Raw genomic sequence first — 15,973 nt, 5'->3', positions numbered from 1 at the left:
CAGAAATTGATAGTTACTTATACTGGGGCGATTAAGGAAATGTTATATATATATACATATATACATAAACGTACACGTGTATGTCTGTGTGTATATGCTTTGTAGCACAAAAACTTATACAGTCACTGGGTCCTTGCTTCATGCAGTGAGAAGCAGTGCGCGGTGCTATCGCCGGGAACAGATGAGAGAGCCGACTGATTCGTGCAAGTTGGGGGGAGAATCACTGCATTAATCTCAGCGAACACTGTGGGGTCTAAGGTGGCACGGCGCCATGCCGGAGATTCCCACTTACAGCTATCTCTCCCGATGACAGAGCGATAATGTCACCTGGGTCCAGGTGAGCGAAAAATGGCAGCCTGCTTGATGCTCAGCCGGCTGCTTTAATTGGCTAAAACAAAGTAATTTGAGAGCAGTATGGGGGGGCACGAGAGGGTAAACGATGGGACAGAAGGTCATTGCTTCTCTTTCACTCTGCTGTGTGCCATCCACCAACACTCCCAGCATGTGCTACAGTTAATATTGAGATCTATTATACAGAAGGCTTTCACCATCTGCTTTATACACCGAGAACCTGTGCAACACACATTGTTATTGATTTTTTTTTTTTTATGGGATTTTGTTTTCCTACACTGTATGTCTTCTTGAAGATGTAGCTTACTTTGATTCAAAGGGATGATAAGACATTCAAATATTACAGATGTTTGGTAAATTACAACAAATGATGTAACAACATCAAAAAAGCTGTCAGTAAGGCATCCATCACAATTATCCCCGAGCCTATGGCGGTGTTTTTGAGTTGCTTGTTTAGTCTGGAAAGCTCTATACAAGCTTCTAGGTTATCTTTATTGCAAATAACGATACCTTGCAACAGGAGTTCACTTAGTATTGGAATACAAAATCACAGCATCAACAATAAATCACAAAAAAAATGATGCGCGAAATGGAAAATTCATACCAAAATAAGCAAACTCCCTCTCTGGGTAGTGTGACAAGTGCAGCCAGAGTGCTATTTGCTGTTAAGTCAATAGCACATGAGAAAAAGACAAGGAGTTTTTTAGTTTTATAACCAGCTGTCCTAAAGCGACAATGTGAGGGTAACAGCTCAAGCACCCTATGATGTGGATTCTTCACACAAACCAATTTGGCACTAACCCTTGTGAGGTGCTGCCTGTTACACCTGGCCAGACTTCTTTCTGATCTGGCAAACAGATGAAATCAAACTTCCATTAAAGAGAGTTGGCATTTCAGTAGACATGTTTTACAAGTACATTTTCCTCAGGAAAATACATATTTGCTGGCATCAAGACCAACGCCCAATTTTTAGTGCTCGGCTTTAAAAATATCAACACCCGGAGGTGGTTTTCCAAAAATCGTTATCACGTTTTTAACATGTTTCTATGAAAGAAAGAATCACCACACCATCCAACACATCACATGATCTCATCACCTTCAAGAAGGCTGACAATTATAGTATCGTTTCCTCAACTACTAATTATTTTATAGTATTTTGATTTGTTGAGGCAAGTTCCCGTGTAAAAAGTATAAATGTTTCAAACCTGAGCAGACAAAGCAACAACGAAACAATAGAAACAAAGAACAATAGAATAAAAAGCTGATGTGCTGCAGACATAGATAACCACGTGTGTACAGAGCATTTCATTAACACCTGTGTATCTATGCGCATGTGTGCATTTGGCCATGTGTGTCTCCGAGCGTGCATTCAAGCATGTGGGTTGTTTGACTGCATCGGGATACGTGATGCACCTGTGTTGAACAAATGACCTCCCGTGCCTGTGTGGGTTTCTCCCAGGTGTGGCTGATGCATGGATCATGTGTTGCAGAGTGCTCTGGGCCACATTGGCTCAATTGTCATGGGATCATCTCTGAATGTGGCCATGAATTTGCATTGAGCGAAGGAACGGTTCACCTCCTCGGCGCAGCCTTCGATGCATCTGAGGCGCAGGGGAGGAGCGCGCTAGACCAGCCCCCTGCAGGCAGAATCAGGTGTTATCTGTCTGACTGGGGACACCACCATCAATCTCTCCTGTCCACTTTCCTTTGCGCCGAATCAAGTCAGCACAGTGTAGTGCATCTGCGTTGACGACATGCAGACAAGATAAGCGATCGACCGTGTCAAAACTTTGCCGTGTTTGTGTGATTTGTTAAAGGAGTGGAGATAATCGTTTAATCATTACAACCAGTTTAGCTTTTAAACCTTCAAAAGATATTGGGATAAACATGTGATGCATGAATACAAGCGCCAACAAGGTTTAAATTTAAAAAGGCAAATTCAGCACTTGTCCTTTCATCCTTTCATTTACTGCGAGCTTTCGCAATGAATGCGGCTTAAAGTGACCACCTCACATGCTTGGGAAAATACAAAAATCACACTTAGTGTAATTGGTTCAGCTTTTATGAAACCTTTTAGACACTTGTTTCAAAATCCATCCTCTATTTATTCTCCTCCAGTACTGCTCCTACTTTTCATATCAACACAAAACAAAATATTTCCTCTTACTGCTGCACAGGGACACAAAGGGCACCTAAAAGACTCAAAACACTTGATCTGCCATCTTGTACCGTGAACTGTCTAACTATCTAAAAAATTAACCCAACACATGTCTGATACTTGTATCTGGACAGCCTCTTTTTTTCACATTAGTCACAAGCCGGCTTCACTGGTGCTCAATCAAAAATACAGTTACACCTTTAAATGACACATACTGGCAAAATGGCATCGCCCAGCATGTGGCTCTTTTCGCTTATGACCTAGGAGATGAAGAATTCATCTGAAGATTTGACCCATTACTATTAAAAGCACAGTTAAGTTTGGCCCCGAGCTTTACTAAAGATCTTAAAGCTCCCTGGTAGCTAAAACCACAGCCTCAAATTCTCCTTGTATCTGGTGGAAATATTTGCTTATATCTGCTTGAGGATCTTGCACTGGAGAAAAAAAAAATTTCTTGACAGCAAATAATGAAAGCTTTAAAGTCAAAATAGCAAGCGCAATTTCTTGTAATCAATTCCTATGACGAGCCTGAGCGTGCCGGGGGCCACTAAGCAGTAGGGAGTTTGAAAAGCCCAGGGAGAATCATAAAATCAACCAAAAGACGCCGGAGAGAGCAGAAGAGGAAAAGGGAGGTGAAAAACCTCTGTTGACACCTGGTCTGTATGATAATTTGATCTGTGTATGATGGCTCAGAGTTTGAAAGGCACTTTGTCCAATTAGAAGTGTGCAGAAAATTTCCACCTGCCCCTGACAGAGATGAAGTGGCTCTTTCAGAAGACACTGTGGCACTGAGCCAGCAAAGAGAGCCCAAACACCGCAAGTGGAGCAAGCAGAAATTAATGAGCATCACAAGCCACACTTGTTTAATGCAAGATGACATTGAATGAATATTCCCTCGGACTATTTCACAGTATATTTTCAATTTCACAAACAAACTTGCAACCTCCCCCCCCAAAAAAAGCTGAACTTATTATTGTTCTTGAAGAGACGGCAAGCTAAACAAAAAGTTTTGTGTCAACAACAGCTCAAAAAATCTTTTAAAGAATTAGATTTGGACATTTTTATACCTGGAACTTTCTCGAAGCGCTGTCTCCAATACAGCTCTAATCCAAATAGCTCTTTGAAATAAGCATTCAACCAAAAAGGAAGGAAGAAAGTTCAAAGTTAAGACGGAAAAAAAAAACAGTTTTGTACATTAACATAACTTGAAAGCAACTGAAATAGTTATGCCATAGGACAATCTCAAGTTCTCGATAAGTTCACTGCGCGCAGCGAACGTCTGCAGGGTCTGCCACTACCAACCTCAACCCAAAGTTTTCATCTTCCTATTTCTGTACGTCTATTTCGGTCTGTCACATAAAAATAGGCTTTTAACAACCCAGCACGGCGTTAATTATTGCCTCTTAAGCACTGCATTACTAAAATAAAGCTGCAAATATTGATTGATCAGACAGATGATATTTGTCAGTGAATAAGTGATTGGAGAATCATACATAGTGAAGTCTGTCTTTCAATCACTGTCGGAAAGCAGCACTCCAGTATTGCTGCACTGATTGAGCCCCATCGTGCCACAGTCTGTCTTAGCACGCCTCCTAAAGCAATCAATTCACAGACGCGCACACACACAAGAACCAAATATTCATTAGTAAGTTATTCATATTCAAAAGCTGCCTTTCAAAAGTAACAAAAGAGCAGAATTGTGTTTGACAGGCACGTTGCAGTGTTTCTGTGACATACTGTGTGAGGCAAGAACAATTGTGATCATCTCCTATTATTTTATGAGTAGCGAATTGTGTTCATTACTGTTGTCTGTCAGGTGGCGAAATCTGTATGAACAAATGTTATAGCTTTTTTTTCCTTTCACAATAAGAAACATATACAAAAGACCTCTTTAATATTACACATATTTTACAATTAGTGAGTTAATTGTTTGGACAACACAACAACTAATATGAGCTGTTTCAATAAGACCAAGCTAATAGTTTCACACTACTGCTTGATTTGATATGATTAACACTTGTGGGTATTGTTTAACTACTCCAGCCCCATTGGCCCCGAGTAGCGGGCACGAAAAAAAAAAGAGAGAGAAAAAGACAGAGATGGGCCGCGATGTTAATAATTAGTTAGTTCTGCGTTCAAAAAAATTCTGTCCAACCTCACCAGATTATAATCAAAGGCTGAAAATAGTAGCTGATTGTAATCGGCACTCAGAAGTCACCAGGGGTGTTTGAAGAGCCCGTCAAGCCTGCAAGTGGAGCTAATTCGATTAAGTGGTGGCAGTACCTGGAGGGGACGGATCTGTATCTCTCCCTTTTTTATTTATGAGATTAAGTTGGGCTTGTTATTCCAATATAAATAATCAAGCCAACAGAAATGACACTGATTTTCAAGTTGTTTTATCTCCCACGTCTCCAAAAGTTTTCTGTTTATTTCAGGTGACAAATAAACTTTGGGAAGTAATGACACGGCACTAATAATGTAACGAAATTAGCAGTGGAGGATGTTATATGAGTGCTTTACCTCCTGCAGCACTGGGATTTTGTGTGACAGAACCACAGAAAAGCAATGTTGTTACTATAACAAAATATTTTGGTCTTCTTTTTCTTTAAAAATTGAATCTGTAAAAACGGAAAAAACACTTTGCATGTAGTGCAATAATGGCGCACAGACTCGTAAAAACACATTGTTCTGAGTGAAGGTTTAACAACTCCTGAGACCACCTTCTCTCGTCTACACTATTCTGTTAGATGTAATACATGGTGAGAATGCGTAAGTGCAGACATTGTTAAATTACATTATTACTCTAAGCATAGGAGAAAGCAAATGGATTATTCTGCCTTGTTATAGTCCGTTGCTGCTGCTCTTCATCTGTGCTAGAAAGGCAGCAATATGCAACAGATATTTCCATTTTTATCTTAGTCCGACATCATACGCGACAGAATCCTTAAAGCAAGGCTGCAGTGAATTTAGCCTTCAGAAAGAAAGATAAATGACAGCCAAGAAGCTCTTGAGTTGTGCTGTTTGAATAAAATGCTTTAGATTTCTTCTCGTTTTAAAGCAGACATGTGCACATAATGTCCATAGCTGGCCGATCAGAGTGCACACACAGGTAAAGGATTTGTGATTTGAATTAAATAATAAAAGACTTCTCTGAATGTCACGCAGGGCGTGGTGCAGTCTGGCAGGTGTTTTGCAGGAGTTTTGTTAAGAAGTGAAAAGAATGATGGTTTGAAAGATAAAACGGTCAAAGTTTCTGAGTGTAAAAAATTTACATGCAAAGGGCTTACCTACCTGCTTGGGAGCTTTTCACCATCCACAATGATGGAGATGTGAAAGCCTTGGCCATAGATGTGACATAAGAATCCCCCCAGAGTGAGATTTTAGACCCCTCTCACCACATCTTTCCCTCTAGTCCTCTTCTAAGGGGCCCTTTTCATATCGCAGAGCCACAGAGAGGCATGGAGCCAAGCAGCACAAGTACTTAGGTCACAGTGTACCACATTAAAATTAGACTCCTTTAACGCCCTCCAATAATGCATCTGGAGTATTTCCGGTCATAACTATTCAAAATTTTCTATCTAAGATACAAACTTCAGTAAATGGGCCATAGATCTGAGCTATCATTCACCACTGGAGATTTCACATCAAATCTGGTGTCTGTCACCAGTTGAAATTTCCTCGCCAGCCCCAGTTAAGTCACTAGTGATTCAAACTCAAAAATAAGCTGTCCCACAAGAATAAAACTTTCATAGATGGTCTAGGTTAAGTTTTTAAACTTATTTTAATTAATATTGCCTGTTAAAGGCTGGCAGTGAATTACCTATAGTGTAAGCCTAAAATAAATATAAGTTCTAACTTAAATTATGCAAAAAATGCAAATTAAATATACATATGAAATGCATTTATGTCAACAAAAGTAAATGATATACATAAATGCATTTTCAAGCCAAATGCACTTTAGTTTATATGGACAATTGTGAGTGAAATGCACAGGTCAAGCAAAAATCTGCTATTTTGCAAATGGCAAATACTGTGGTGCATGCTTCAGTTCATTTAACAATGACTTAATATGTGTTATGCATAAAATTTTAAAGTGTTAAATGAACAGAGAATATTGGATTTTCATTTGACAAACAGAGCTAAACAATGAAAAACAAGCAAATTTCTTTAACCAATGTCTAGAGTCTTTTCACAAGTTTAGTTTAATTTTAATCAAACGAAACTTAATTTACTACCTTTAATGTATCTGTAACTATGCATCTCTGAGACTTGAGAGACTTTTTTATGTCATATTTACAGGTCAGACCAATCGAGTATTTGCTGAAATAGAATTAAACTCTAGAGCTGTTTCACATGTCTTGTTACATAAAGAAATCAAAGGTCCCTGCCAAATCCAATAGTTTAGCAAATCGAGTGGTGTTACCAAACACCATATCATGAACAGCTGTGTCTGTGTTTCAGTTTTTTCCTGGAATTGCACAAGATGTTAAAAGAAAATCAGTCATGCTTCCACTTGGAGCAGCATTCTTTTTTACCTCACAGTATTTGTATACAGCTTCCCTCTGTTCTGTATGATGCTTTTTTATACCAGCTCTTCCAAGTCTGCACGAAAGAGTGCTTGTCCTTCTTCAACACTGAGACGATATTTGCTGTCCCTCTTGTACAGTACCCTACATCTGTTGTATGCATTAAAGTTGGGGTCTAGCTTTACACACTGATGTTGACAATAACCATAATGTGCAAATAATAAAATATTTATGTCAGGATTAATCCAAATCCAAATTGGCTCTGGCTCTGGTTTTCTAATCGCCTGCGCCTGTGTTTTGGCATTAAAAAAAGTACTGTCTGTATATACAAAGACAACATGGTGATAAGATTGCATGCAAGAAGTGGAAAAGGTTTTTATGACTGACCCTGTTGCATACGCTTGTGTTGACCCTGCAGAAAAGCCCTTTCATTTTGCATACACTACAGCTGCATGCAAAGCAAACTGACGATAAAGTTTGGTTTGATTTGATGTGTATTACTGGGATTTCCCTTCTGAAGGCACAAAATATAGAAAGGAGAATATTTAAATCACCTGTGCAAACTGATTAACTGTTTGTGACATGCAGTTTGCTGCTAATTGTGTTGATATTTAATGCAGAAAAAAAGCATGGTTTTTTTGTGCTTTTTGTGCCTGTGTTCAGAAACCAAACTTTTGTTAATGACCCATAAAACTAACCACACCTATGAGTACCATTTGGGGATTGTACTACTAACAAAGTAGGCTATTGTCAAGTTGTGAAAATGTTTAAACATACATTGTCCAAACACACAGTATTATGACTTGATTTGCTTTTGAACATATGTGCTTTTTAGGTATCACATTTAGTTGGAGGTAACTTAAGCCAGCTCTAGGTTAGGCCGACCGTCCCTGTGAAAGAATGAATTCATCAAACACAGGGGCTGGAGGAAAATTTTGTTTGCTGTGAAGCAGTGTTGCTTCATCAGGGCAAGCAAGGTAAGCAGAGCTTGTCCAGTGAACTAACACCAACTAAAATATACCAGTGTGAAAGCGATCTGTCTCCTTGCATTTCACAGTATTATGTCATAAAACTGCTCACTTGTTTGCATCCATCCTCTAATTTCCTACCATCTTGCGGCCACAGTTGGATATTGTCTCTGGAAGCAGGCTTTATTCTGCTTGACTCTGGAATCTATACGGGGCCAGCATTATGATGGAAATGCCCTTTCGCAAAGCTTAGCTGGCAAGCTGAGAGACAATCGGTTTTTCTGGTACTTTGCATGTCCACAAACTGCTGGGCTTTGGTGGGAAACTCAGAGGTATGCTAGAAAAGCTGACTCTGCTTTTACTACTCTAAGATCAGTTACAGACTACATGTTATGTGGAGACAGAGCTAACATTAGTACATAAACAAGCACTCCATGATTTATCATCTTAACAACAAAGTTTTCTCTAGCTAATCACCTTGGCCAACCTGGGTGATGTAGCGGAGTTAGAGTATAGTGTGAAAAAGTTTTTAATAATTCCTTCAGCACAACAGCAAAGAAAGCATCAATGATGGAGAGGGGACGTCAAATCCTGCCACGTCTGGTTTAATGAAGCAGACAAGTTGCACAGGTGCAGGCTCGGCCATCACTTTCAGATTATCATCTATGAGAATTCACTTGGTTAATTGGACGTACTAAATTTAACCCCAGTGTTTCGCTAAAATATCAACTTCATTTTTTATTGATATTTTTAATCCCAGTGAGCTCATTAAATTGCTTTTTTGTTTTTTTTTAAGAAATGGCATCCTCACAGGACAGCGACTATAAACACAATTTTACAGAATATGATAAATTACAGGAGATTAGACAGAATATAAAATATTTAAAGCTCAAGCTCAAACATGCAGCAGTAATACCGATTCATATAACAACGCAAGAAAATATTTTTATGCAGCATAATTGCTATTTGTTTTAATACTTTAAGTTAAATGCTCCAATAGTTCACGGTTTACGAGGAGTTGGGTCTGTGAAGGTTCTCAGTCATCCAGGTCATCGTAGTCTAAGGAGCTTGCAAAGAAAAGCGTCTGGACTTCTTTAAGTTGCTTGAAGACGTTTCACCTCTCATCCGAGAAGCTTCTTCAGTTCTAGGGTCAAATGGTTGAGACGCCCAGATTTAGGGACTCTCCACCAAGCTCCTTAGACAAGGAGTTGGGTATTTTCATAGTGCAGTATAATTTTACTAAACAATTCCTCCAGTACTTGTAATTGTCAGCTAATGCTAAATCTTTTGATGGTAAATACTAAAGTACATTTTTAAAATAATTCTTCATCCAGAAACAACTGCAGAAAGGTTAAGACTTGTCCGTGCAGAGTACAGAAAGCTGCAGGAGGTTGTCAGTTTATATAAAAGAATAAAAGATTAAAAAATCATAAAAAGATCTGTTTTAATCTCATCTAATGTGTCTTGTTAAGCATGTTTCTTCCTGTCATCATCTATACTCGCCTTTCTGTGAAAGTCACCACACACATCACTGCTGTGAAGTAACAGTAGTAACCACTGAGCCACTGTGCTGCTAATTTCATATTTTGAAATGACAGCAAGAAAAAAAAAGCTTCACATCTTGCCTGGCAATATTTCAATCAATGCTCATCAACTACTAACTCTAACATTATGCTGATATTCACAGGTACACTGCCTAGATAAGCATGATGCAACTGAAATAATGTTTGACCTTTGAAGCTCATAAGAACAGAAGATCGGGGGGGTTTTCCAACAGCTCTAGTGCCAAAGTCAAAACGAGAAACAGTTGTCACCATCTATGCAACAGCTCGGTGTATGGTTGAAGAAAGACTGACTGTTAACATTTAACGATGTTAAGTGTCTGATGGGTAGCAATAAAACAGTTCATGATATCATTACCTCACCCACATTTCAGAATTGAAAACGCAAGAGGACTCAGATTTGATATTATGTTATAGCCAGCCAGCCAGAAAAAAAGGACACATAATGGAGTTCCACTCCTGGATCTGTCCAAGCTGTCCAAGTTATAAGCCTATACCTGTACCTTCACGCTCTCCAGCGGGCAGAGTGCCCTCATTCACTGCATCTGAGAATACCACGGCCACAGTAATGCCGCTGTCCATTCGAGAGGCGCGCTAACCTCAGCCAACTGCCAGCTTTCTGAGATTTAGTGCAAAAAGTTAAAACTCTATGCCGCTGTACCTCATCCGTCCTCTTTCAGCAACGACTAAATAAATGCTGGCTGTCTAGCTGAGAGCTCTCGTTTCACTCCCCACAAATAAAACCTCTGAGTAAATTGTGGCTACGTGTTCATTAAGAGATGAGTGACAATGGTTAAACTCTCCTCCATTAGACTGGATCACGCAATATGCTGCACTGTATGTTAAGACTTCTCTACACTGAAACCTGAAGAACAGGTTACTTTTTTTATTTTATGGAAACAAAAATGTGTGGTGGGAAAAACTACAATAACGCTAGATGTAGTGAAACAATAGGAAGAAAGCTGTTATTCAGGCTAAAAAAAAAATCATATCAGAATTAATCGAGATATGAGACGGAGGCAAACTAATAAGCAGGAGGCTCTGTAATATTCTCCACCACAGGGAACCACATCACACTTCACCTAGTGACAGATTATGCTGTTCTAAACCAACATAATGTTATTTGTACTTTATGAGTAACCTCTTACTCCCTAACGAAGGAAAATGATTTTCAGATGACTCACAGTCTGCATACATGACAATGATAGCGCAGCACAAGAAGACAAGCATATCAATCAGCATCATTCGGTGGAGTCTAATTCCACACTTCTAGGAAGCACGCACATTTTCAGCAGTCGAACAAACTAATGTTAAATGCGGATGCAAACACCAGGTCTCTCATCACACGCGCGGCTTCGGTGCTTCCCTGTGCAACTGTGAGATTTCAAACCTCTGCAGAGACCGTCACCTTACATAACTAAGCCATTAATATTGATTGTTTCCAAATTTGTGAACGGAGAGATCTTGCAATATGAAAATAACACCCTTTCTTCTTTCCAGTAATGATATACCAAAAGCCCTTCAAGGCCTGTTCTCTGACCCACTCAAGTCTTACAGCAGAGCTTCTGCTGAAGTAAGCCGTTTCTACTTATAAGGTATTAGCACTCAGGGTTAAAACAGTAAACGCTCTGCATGCAGGATAAGCAATGCGCATCCTCAGAAAGTCTAATACAGCTGCTGTAAAGAGGGAAACTGCGCTTAAGCGAGTGTCTGCCGCCTTTCAGATGTTGGTTTCCGTGCCTGGCCTAAAAAGCCAGAGTCTGAGCGTGGAAGCGTAATCCTAAAAAATGTTTCAGAAGTCTGTAACACTGCTGTGAACTATAAATATTTTTTTACTGTTTCTTTTTTTCTCCTTTTTTATTGTTTTCTTTTTTTTTTGAGTAACCCTACAATCAACTCTGCCTACGCAATAACCCGGCTGCAGCTTCTCCTTAATAGAACATGTGTACTTTCAATTGAATAAAGCAATTATGGCATAATATCTTTATGAAAGCAAGCTTTTCTTCTGCTCTCCTGCATGATGAATGCTGTAAATATTTCTAGATTATTACATTTATAAGACATCTCCATCGTGACCTCAGCTTGGGGGTCTTTTAAAACAACCAGTGGCCTTCCTTTGTAGCATTACAATACGTTGTCATCTCACTGTAATATTTATTAATGTTCTAAAGGTTAGACGACTGACCGTAACAGAGTGGAGTTAAAGTTTCTAATGCTTTTCCCACCTGTATGAAAGGCTAAAATACAAAACAGGATTTGAACTACTCAGTTAAACATGAGAAAATAATTCCAGAAATTTAACCATAAGCGATGTCAGACAAATATTTACTTGCAATAAGTTTTTGAAAAGTTCTCAAAAGTTTTCTTTAAGCCCTCCTATGCTAAATAATATCCAACGATAATCTGTTTTCTTTGTATAAAGGCCAAAATAAAGTTTCCGTGCTGAGAACCTCCTTTCAAAGTGCAGAGATTGCCCCAGTGAAGACATTTTTTTCACCCATTCAGCATTACATAACAGACCAAAGGCGTTCTTTTTCCTGTCTTTCTCTTTCCCAGACGCACTTTAATCCTGTGCATAAAAGGGTGGGGTGAATATGGGTCAGCAGGTTAGGAGTGTCTCAAAGTCAGACTTGTGAAAAAAGAAATCAATCCACGAAGCCTCCCAACTACCTGTCTTTGCCCCGCTATTACATAAGCGCGCAGGCTGTGCCAGCCCACAAAGTCACACAGTTTCGCTTGAGCGGTAAATACATATAAATAGTCGCTGAACTGGGCTGTTTTTTCTATATAAAACAAGCGCGGTGATAACGAGGAGTAAGGGGGGGTAACCACTTTATAAAGTGAAAAGATCTAAGATGATGATTTCTGCTCTCAGTTGCGCGCCTCTGTTTATGGCTAAACCTGTTACATAACCAGCTTACATTCCACATTCACCATATCACACTCTAAATATACCCTTGCGCACAGGAAGAGTGCGCTCACAAAAAAGAAAAAAGAAAACGTCGTTCAATGAATGAATGTCACATCTACACCGGTCGCTTCGCTGCCATGTATCCACACCAACTCTGCTTGTCAGGAATCAGCAGAGAAAGCACTATTTCTTTGAACTTGGGTGAGCCCGGTTAGCCTGTGCTGGATACAGCCGAGAGGGGGTGTGGTTAAATACTGTCTTGTACTGTACAACATGGACGGGACGTGATGGATAAATCGTGTAAAAAAGAAACAGTCCTCATGCAGCAATGCAGACGTTTTGACGGGCTAATTGCAATGTAGGGCTCGTTGGCTTTCATTGTCTGTTCGTATTGAAGGGAGGGGGGTTAATCGCAAAAGGCGTGCAGAAGCCTCCAATGCTTGCAACACTGTTTGCTGGCATTAAACAAATTCCAGCTGCTGGGGCGTCTTTTTCCACACAGGAATAGCGCAAATCTGTTAGCTGGAAATGTAAAAAAGGGGGAAAAATCCATCCAGACGGTACAGTGTGTTGTATAAGGCACTGTGGAGGACACGTCTGTGCGAAGGCGAATAGCACTAATCGATAAACTAACCCACAGTTTCCCAAAGTTCACTTTCGACTCTGTGACAATATCGCGTTAGAGCGAGCACGTTAGCCCGTTTTGGCACGAGGAGAAGGTCCCGTTGGTCAACTCCGGGTTCCTGGATAATTGATTAATCTTGCAGTCAGAGTAAATGTGACATCTGTGACCGTATCACCCCCTATGATTTGAGCTGTCAGCAGAGCCTAAACACCAGGATCCCACACCGAAGCACTCATTACGACCAAGTGGGTAATCGCCGCTGTGGTACTAAATAAAAAATAAATAAAAAGCTGTGTACCTGTGGTTGGGTGATTTTTAGACAGTGTGCAGTTATTCAAGGGGGACGCGATTTAATTCATTTTTGAAGTTTGATGAAAATGTCCCCGATCGCTCCGTATTTCTCATCAAGTGAAAAGGGGGAAATCGGTTCGCTTACCTCTGTTGGTGCTTGAACAGGTCTGCCTTCGAACCGGGGCTGGATGGTCCGCTTTCCGGAGCGTCTCCAGGTTTACCGGGGTTTCCCTGACCGGGGTAGCCGGCTCCGAGGCGCTGTTGCCCGGGTCGCTCGCTGGATCTGGAGGGGACTCCATGTTGAATTTCAGATTTATTGTTTAACTACCGCTGATACTTCAAACTAATTCTATGCGATCTGTGAGCTCCGACACCACGTCTCGCTATCTAATTTAGAAGTAAGAAATGAGAAATGCGAGTGTGTCTGGAGGTGGGTGTGTAGGTTTGATTGTCCACTAGCAGCGCTAGTGAGAGCTCCAGTCATGCAAACTGGAAAGGGAGAGGTTGTCAATAGTCGAAGAATAGATGTAGGCCTGAAAGTAATCCACGCTGATCGACCCCGCGCAGTTTTGCATGGTAATATCGATTTTCTATTACTGTCTAACCATTTCCAAAGATTTTTTACATCTCTGCATTTGTTTATATGCAAAATAAGAAAACCGGGATAGAATACTATGAATTATAAACTGCAAAACTGCACAGTGTGGCCAAAAATGCATCCTTGTGCACGCAACTGCGCCTGTAGCTACATAATCTATTTCTTTTAGGCTGTCGTTCTAAAAATAATCAATATAATTTTAGGAAAACACTTTATTCTTGGGGTTGTTATTTTATTTTTGCTTTAATTTTTAAAAAAATCCCTGTTAAATATGGCCACTTTTATAATTATCGCCATATTACCCATCTCTCTTCTCTCTAACGTCAGCCAAAAGCTGTAGGGGTGCAGGGAATATTCACTTCAAATTCCTTCACTGGGCTTGCCAGCCATAAGCATATAGGAGTCTGTCGGCTGCTCTCAGCCAAGTATTCAACTTTAACGTCCAAGCATTCAAGCGGGGATAATCAGAACACTCTTCATTATTTTCATCAACATCATCACAATTAACATAATCATCATCATCATCATCATCATCATCTCCACCATCCGGTGGGAGGAGCGTGCTTCGCCTATTATGACTACTGCTTGCGCTCTTCCCGTCACTGGCAGAATAAGCTGCGTGTCTTCGCCGTGCGTGATAAAAGAGCGGATTGACAGAATGTGCGTGAAGCTGCAGCGCCGTGCATGGCTGCCTTCAAACGTCACTCAGCCGACCGCCGTCCGTATCCCGCTTTTTTTTTTGCGCACAAATTACAAACTCCATGCTTCCTGCATGTGATCAGCGGACAAGCTGCGAGACTGAACTCCGCCCCTTAAAAGCGGCGCACGTGGACTTTGACATGGTCTCGCTGTCTCAGCAGAGTTAGGCTGCGTGTTGCCAAATACCCAACGACATTACACATAATTCTGTAATACATATATTTATACTGTCCTGAACATTTGCCTTCATACAGATGAGCTTCAGTGCATACTGGTTAACTAGGCTTCTGACACCACACAGTATGGTAACTAAGTAGCTGTTGCTTTGTAGTAGTGTCGTTTTATTCTAATTTATACTGTCTTATACGGTTAACATTTTCTCTAAATAGCTTAAATGAAGCATGATGTGGCTCTCACTGATTTTTGATTACAGTGCACTCTAGTTTATGATAAAGGAAAGCTGGCAGAGCTGCTTGTTTCTTATGTATTATTATTCTATTAATACAATAACGATGAGGCTGATAATATGATGCAGGGCAATAAAAAAAAAGGCTATGATGTGTCTCTATTGAGTTCTTTATTTAGCTTCAACGGGCCAAATGTGACTTCCTTCTGTCATGATGTCAGATTTGCCGTTTGGCTGTAGTGACTTAGGGAAAATGTAGCATTAAGTGCAGCTTTTGAGAGTATCGCACAAACTTTATTAACATGAAGGTGAATAGTGACAAACACAGCCTTGGGGGAAAAAAACGTGAAAGAATCCGCATATGTAAATATGATTTATGCTGTTTCTAATTTGTAATTAAGCTGTATCCAATTTTAGAACACATAAGAAAGGTGTTTAATCCATGCAAAACTACAGATCAATGCTACGAGACATACTAAAATATGCAGCATTTTAAGTGTGGACTAATAATATGGGGTACTTAGTCAAAAAGAGTCAGTTTTCATGTTTTTATTACAACACTCCTGCACGTAACTCAGCAACAAGAGCGTGATATAACTTTTGGAGTTATGCTTTGCTGAATGCCGACTTTTTGACAGAAAGCCAGAAGGAATCTCTCACTGCCAAGCGAAGAGGCCAAGTTCCATTCCTTCTGCTCAGCTTTAGCTTCTCCAAATTTCCCCAACCTTCTGACCTGGTGCAATTTGACCGCGTGAACCCCGCACTCGCATTCCACGCCTGTTGAATGCTCAGCGCTGTAGCAAAGAAACTTGAGCTTGAGACGTAAACACACTCAAAATGTTACATCTGAAAAACGTACAAATGTCACATCTGCGAAA

General features: G+C 40.2%; 1 protein-coding gene across 1 annotated transcript in view; it reads right to left on the bottom strand.

The window, feature by feature from the left end:
* The window catches only part of roraa (RAR-related orphan receptor A, paralog a), a 185,489-nt gene extending 171,656 nt beyond the window's left edge, over positions 1-13,833 (bottom strand). The window contains exon 1 of the mRNA XM_005729991.1: positions 13,538-13,833. Coding sequence (XP_005730048.1) covers positions 13,538-13,691 — 154 coding nt within the window. The 5' untranslated portion in view covers positions 13,692-13,833. The remainder of the gene's footprint in view (positions 1-13,537) is intronic.
* Positions 13,834-15,973: the final 2,140 nt, after the last annotated feature.

Source organism: Pundamilia nyererei, unplaced genomic scaffold (assembly GCF_000239375.1).
Source record: "Pundamilia nyererei isolate P.nyererei 1_Seehausen unplaced genomic scaffold, PunNye1.0 scaffold00035, whole genome shotgun sequence".
NCBI lineage: Eukaryota > Metazoa > Chordata > Actinopteri > Cichliformes > Cichlidae > Pundamilia > Pundamilia nyererei.
This window is presented reverse-complemented; position numbering and strand designations above follow the sequence as displayed.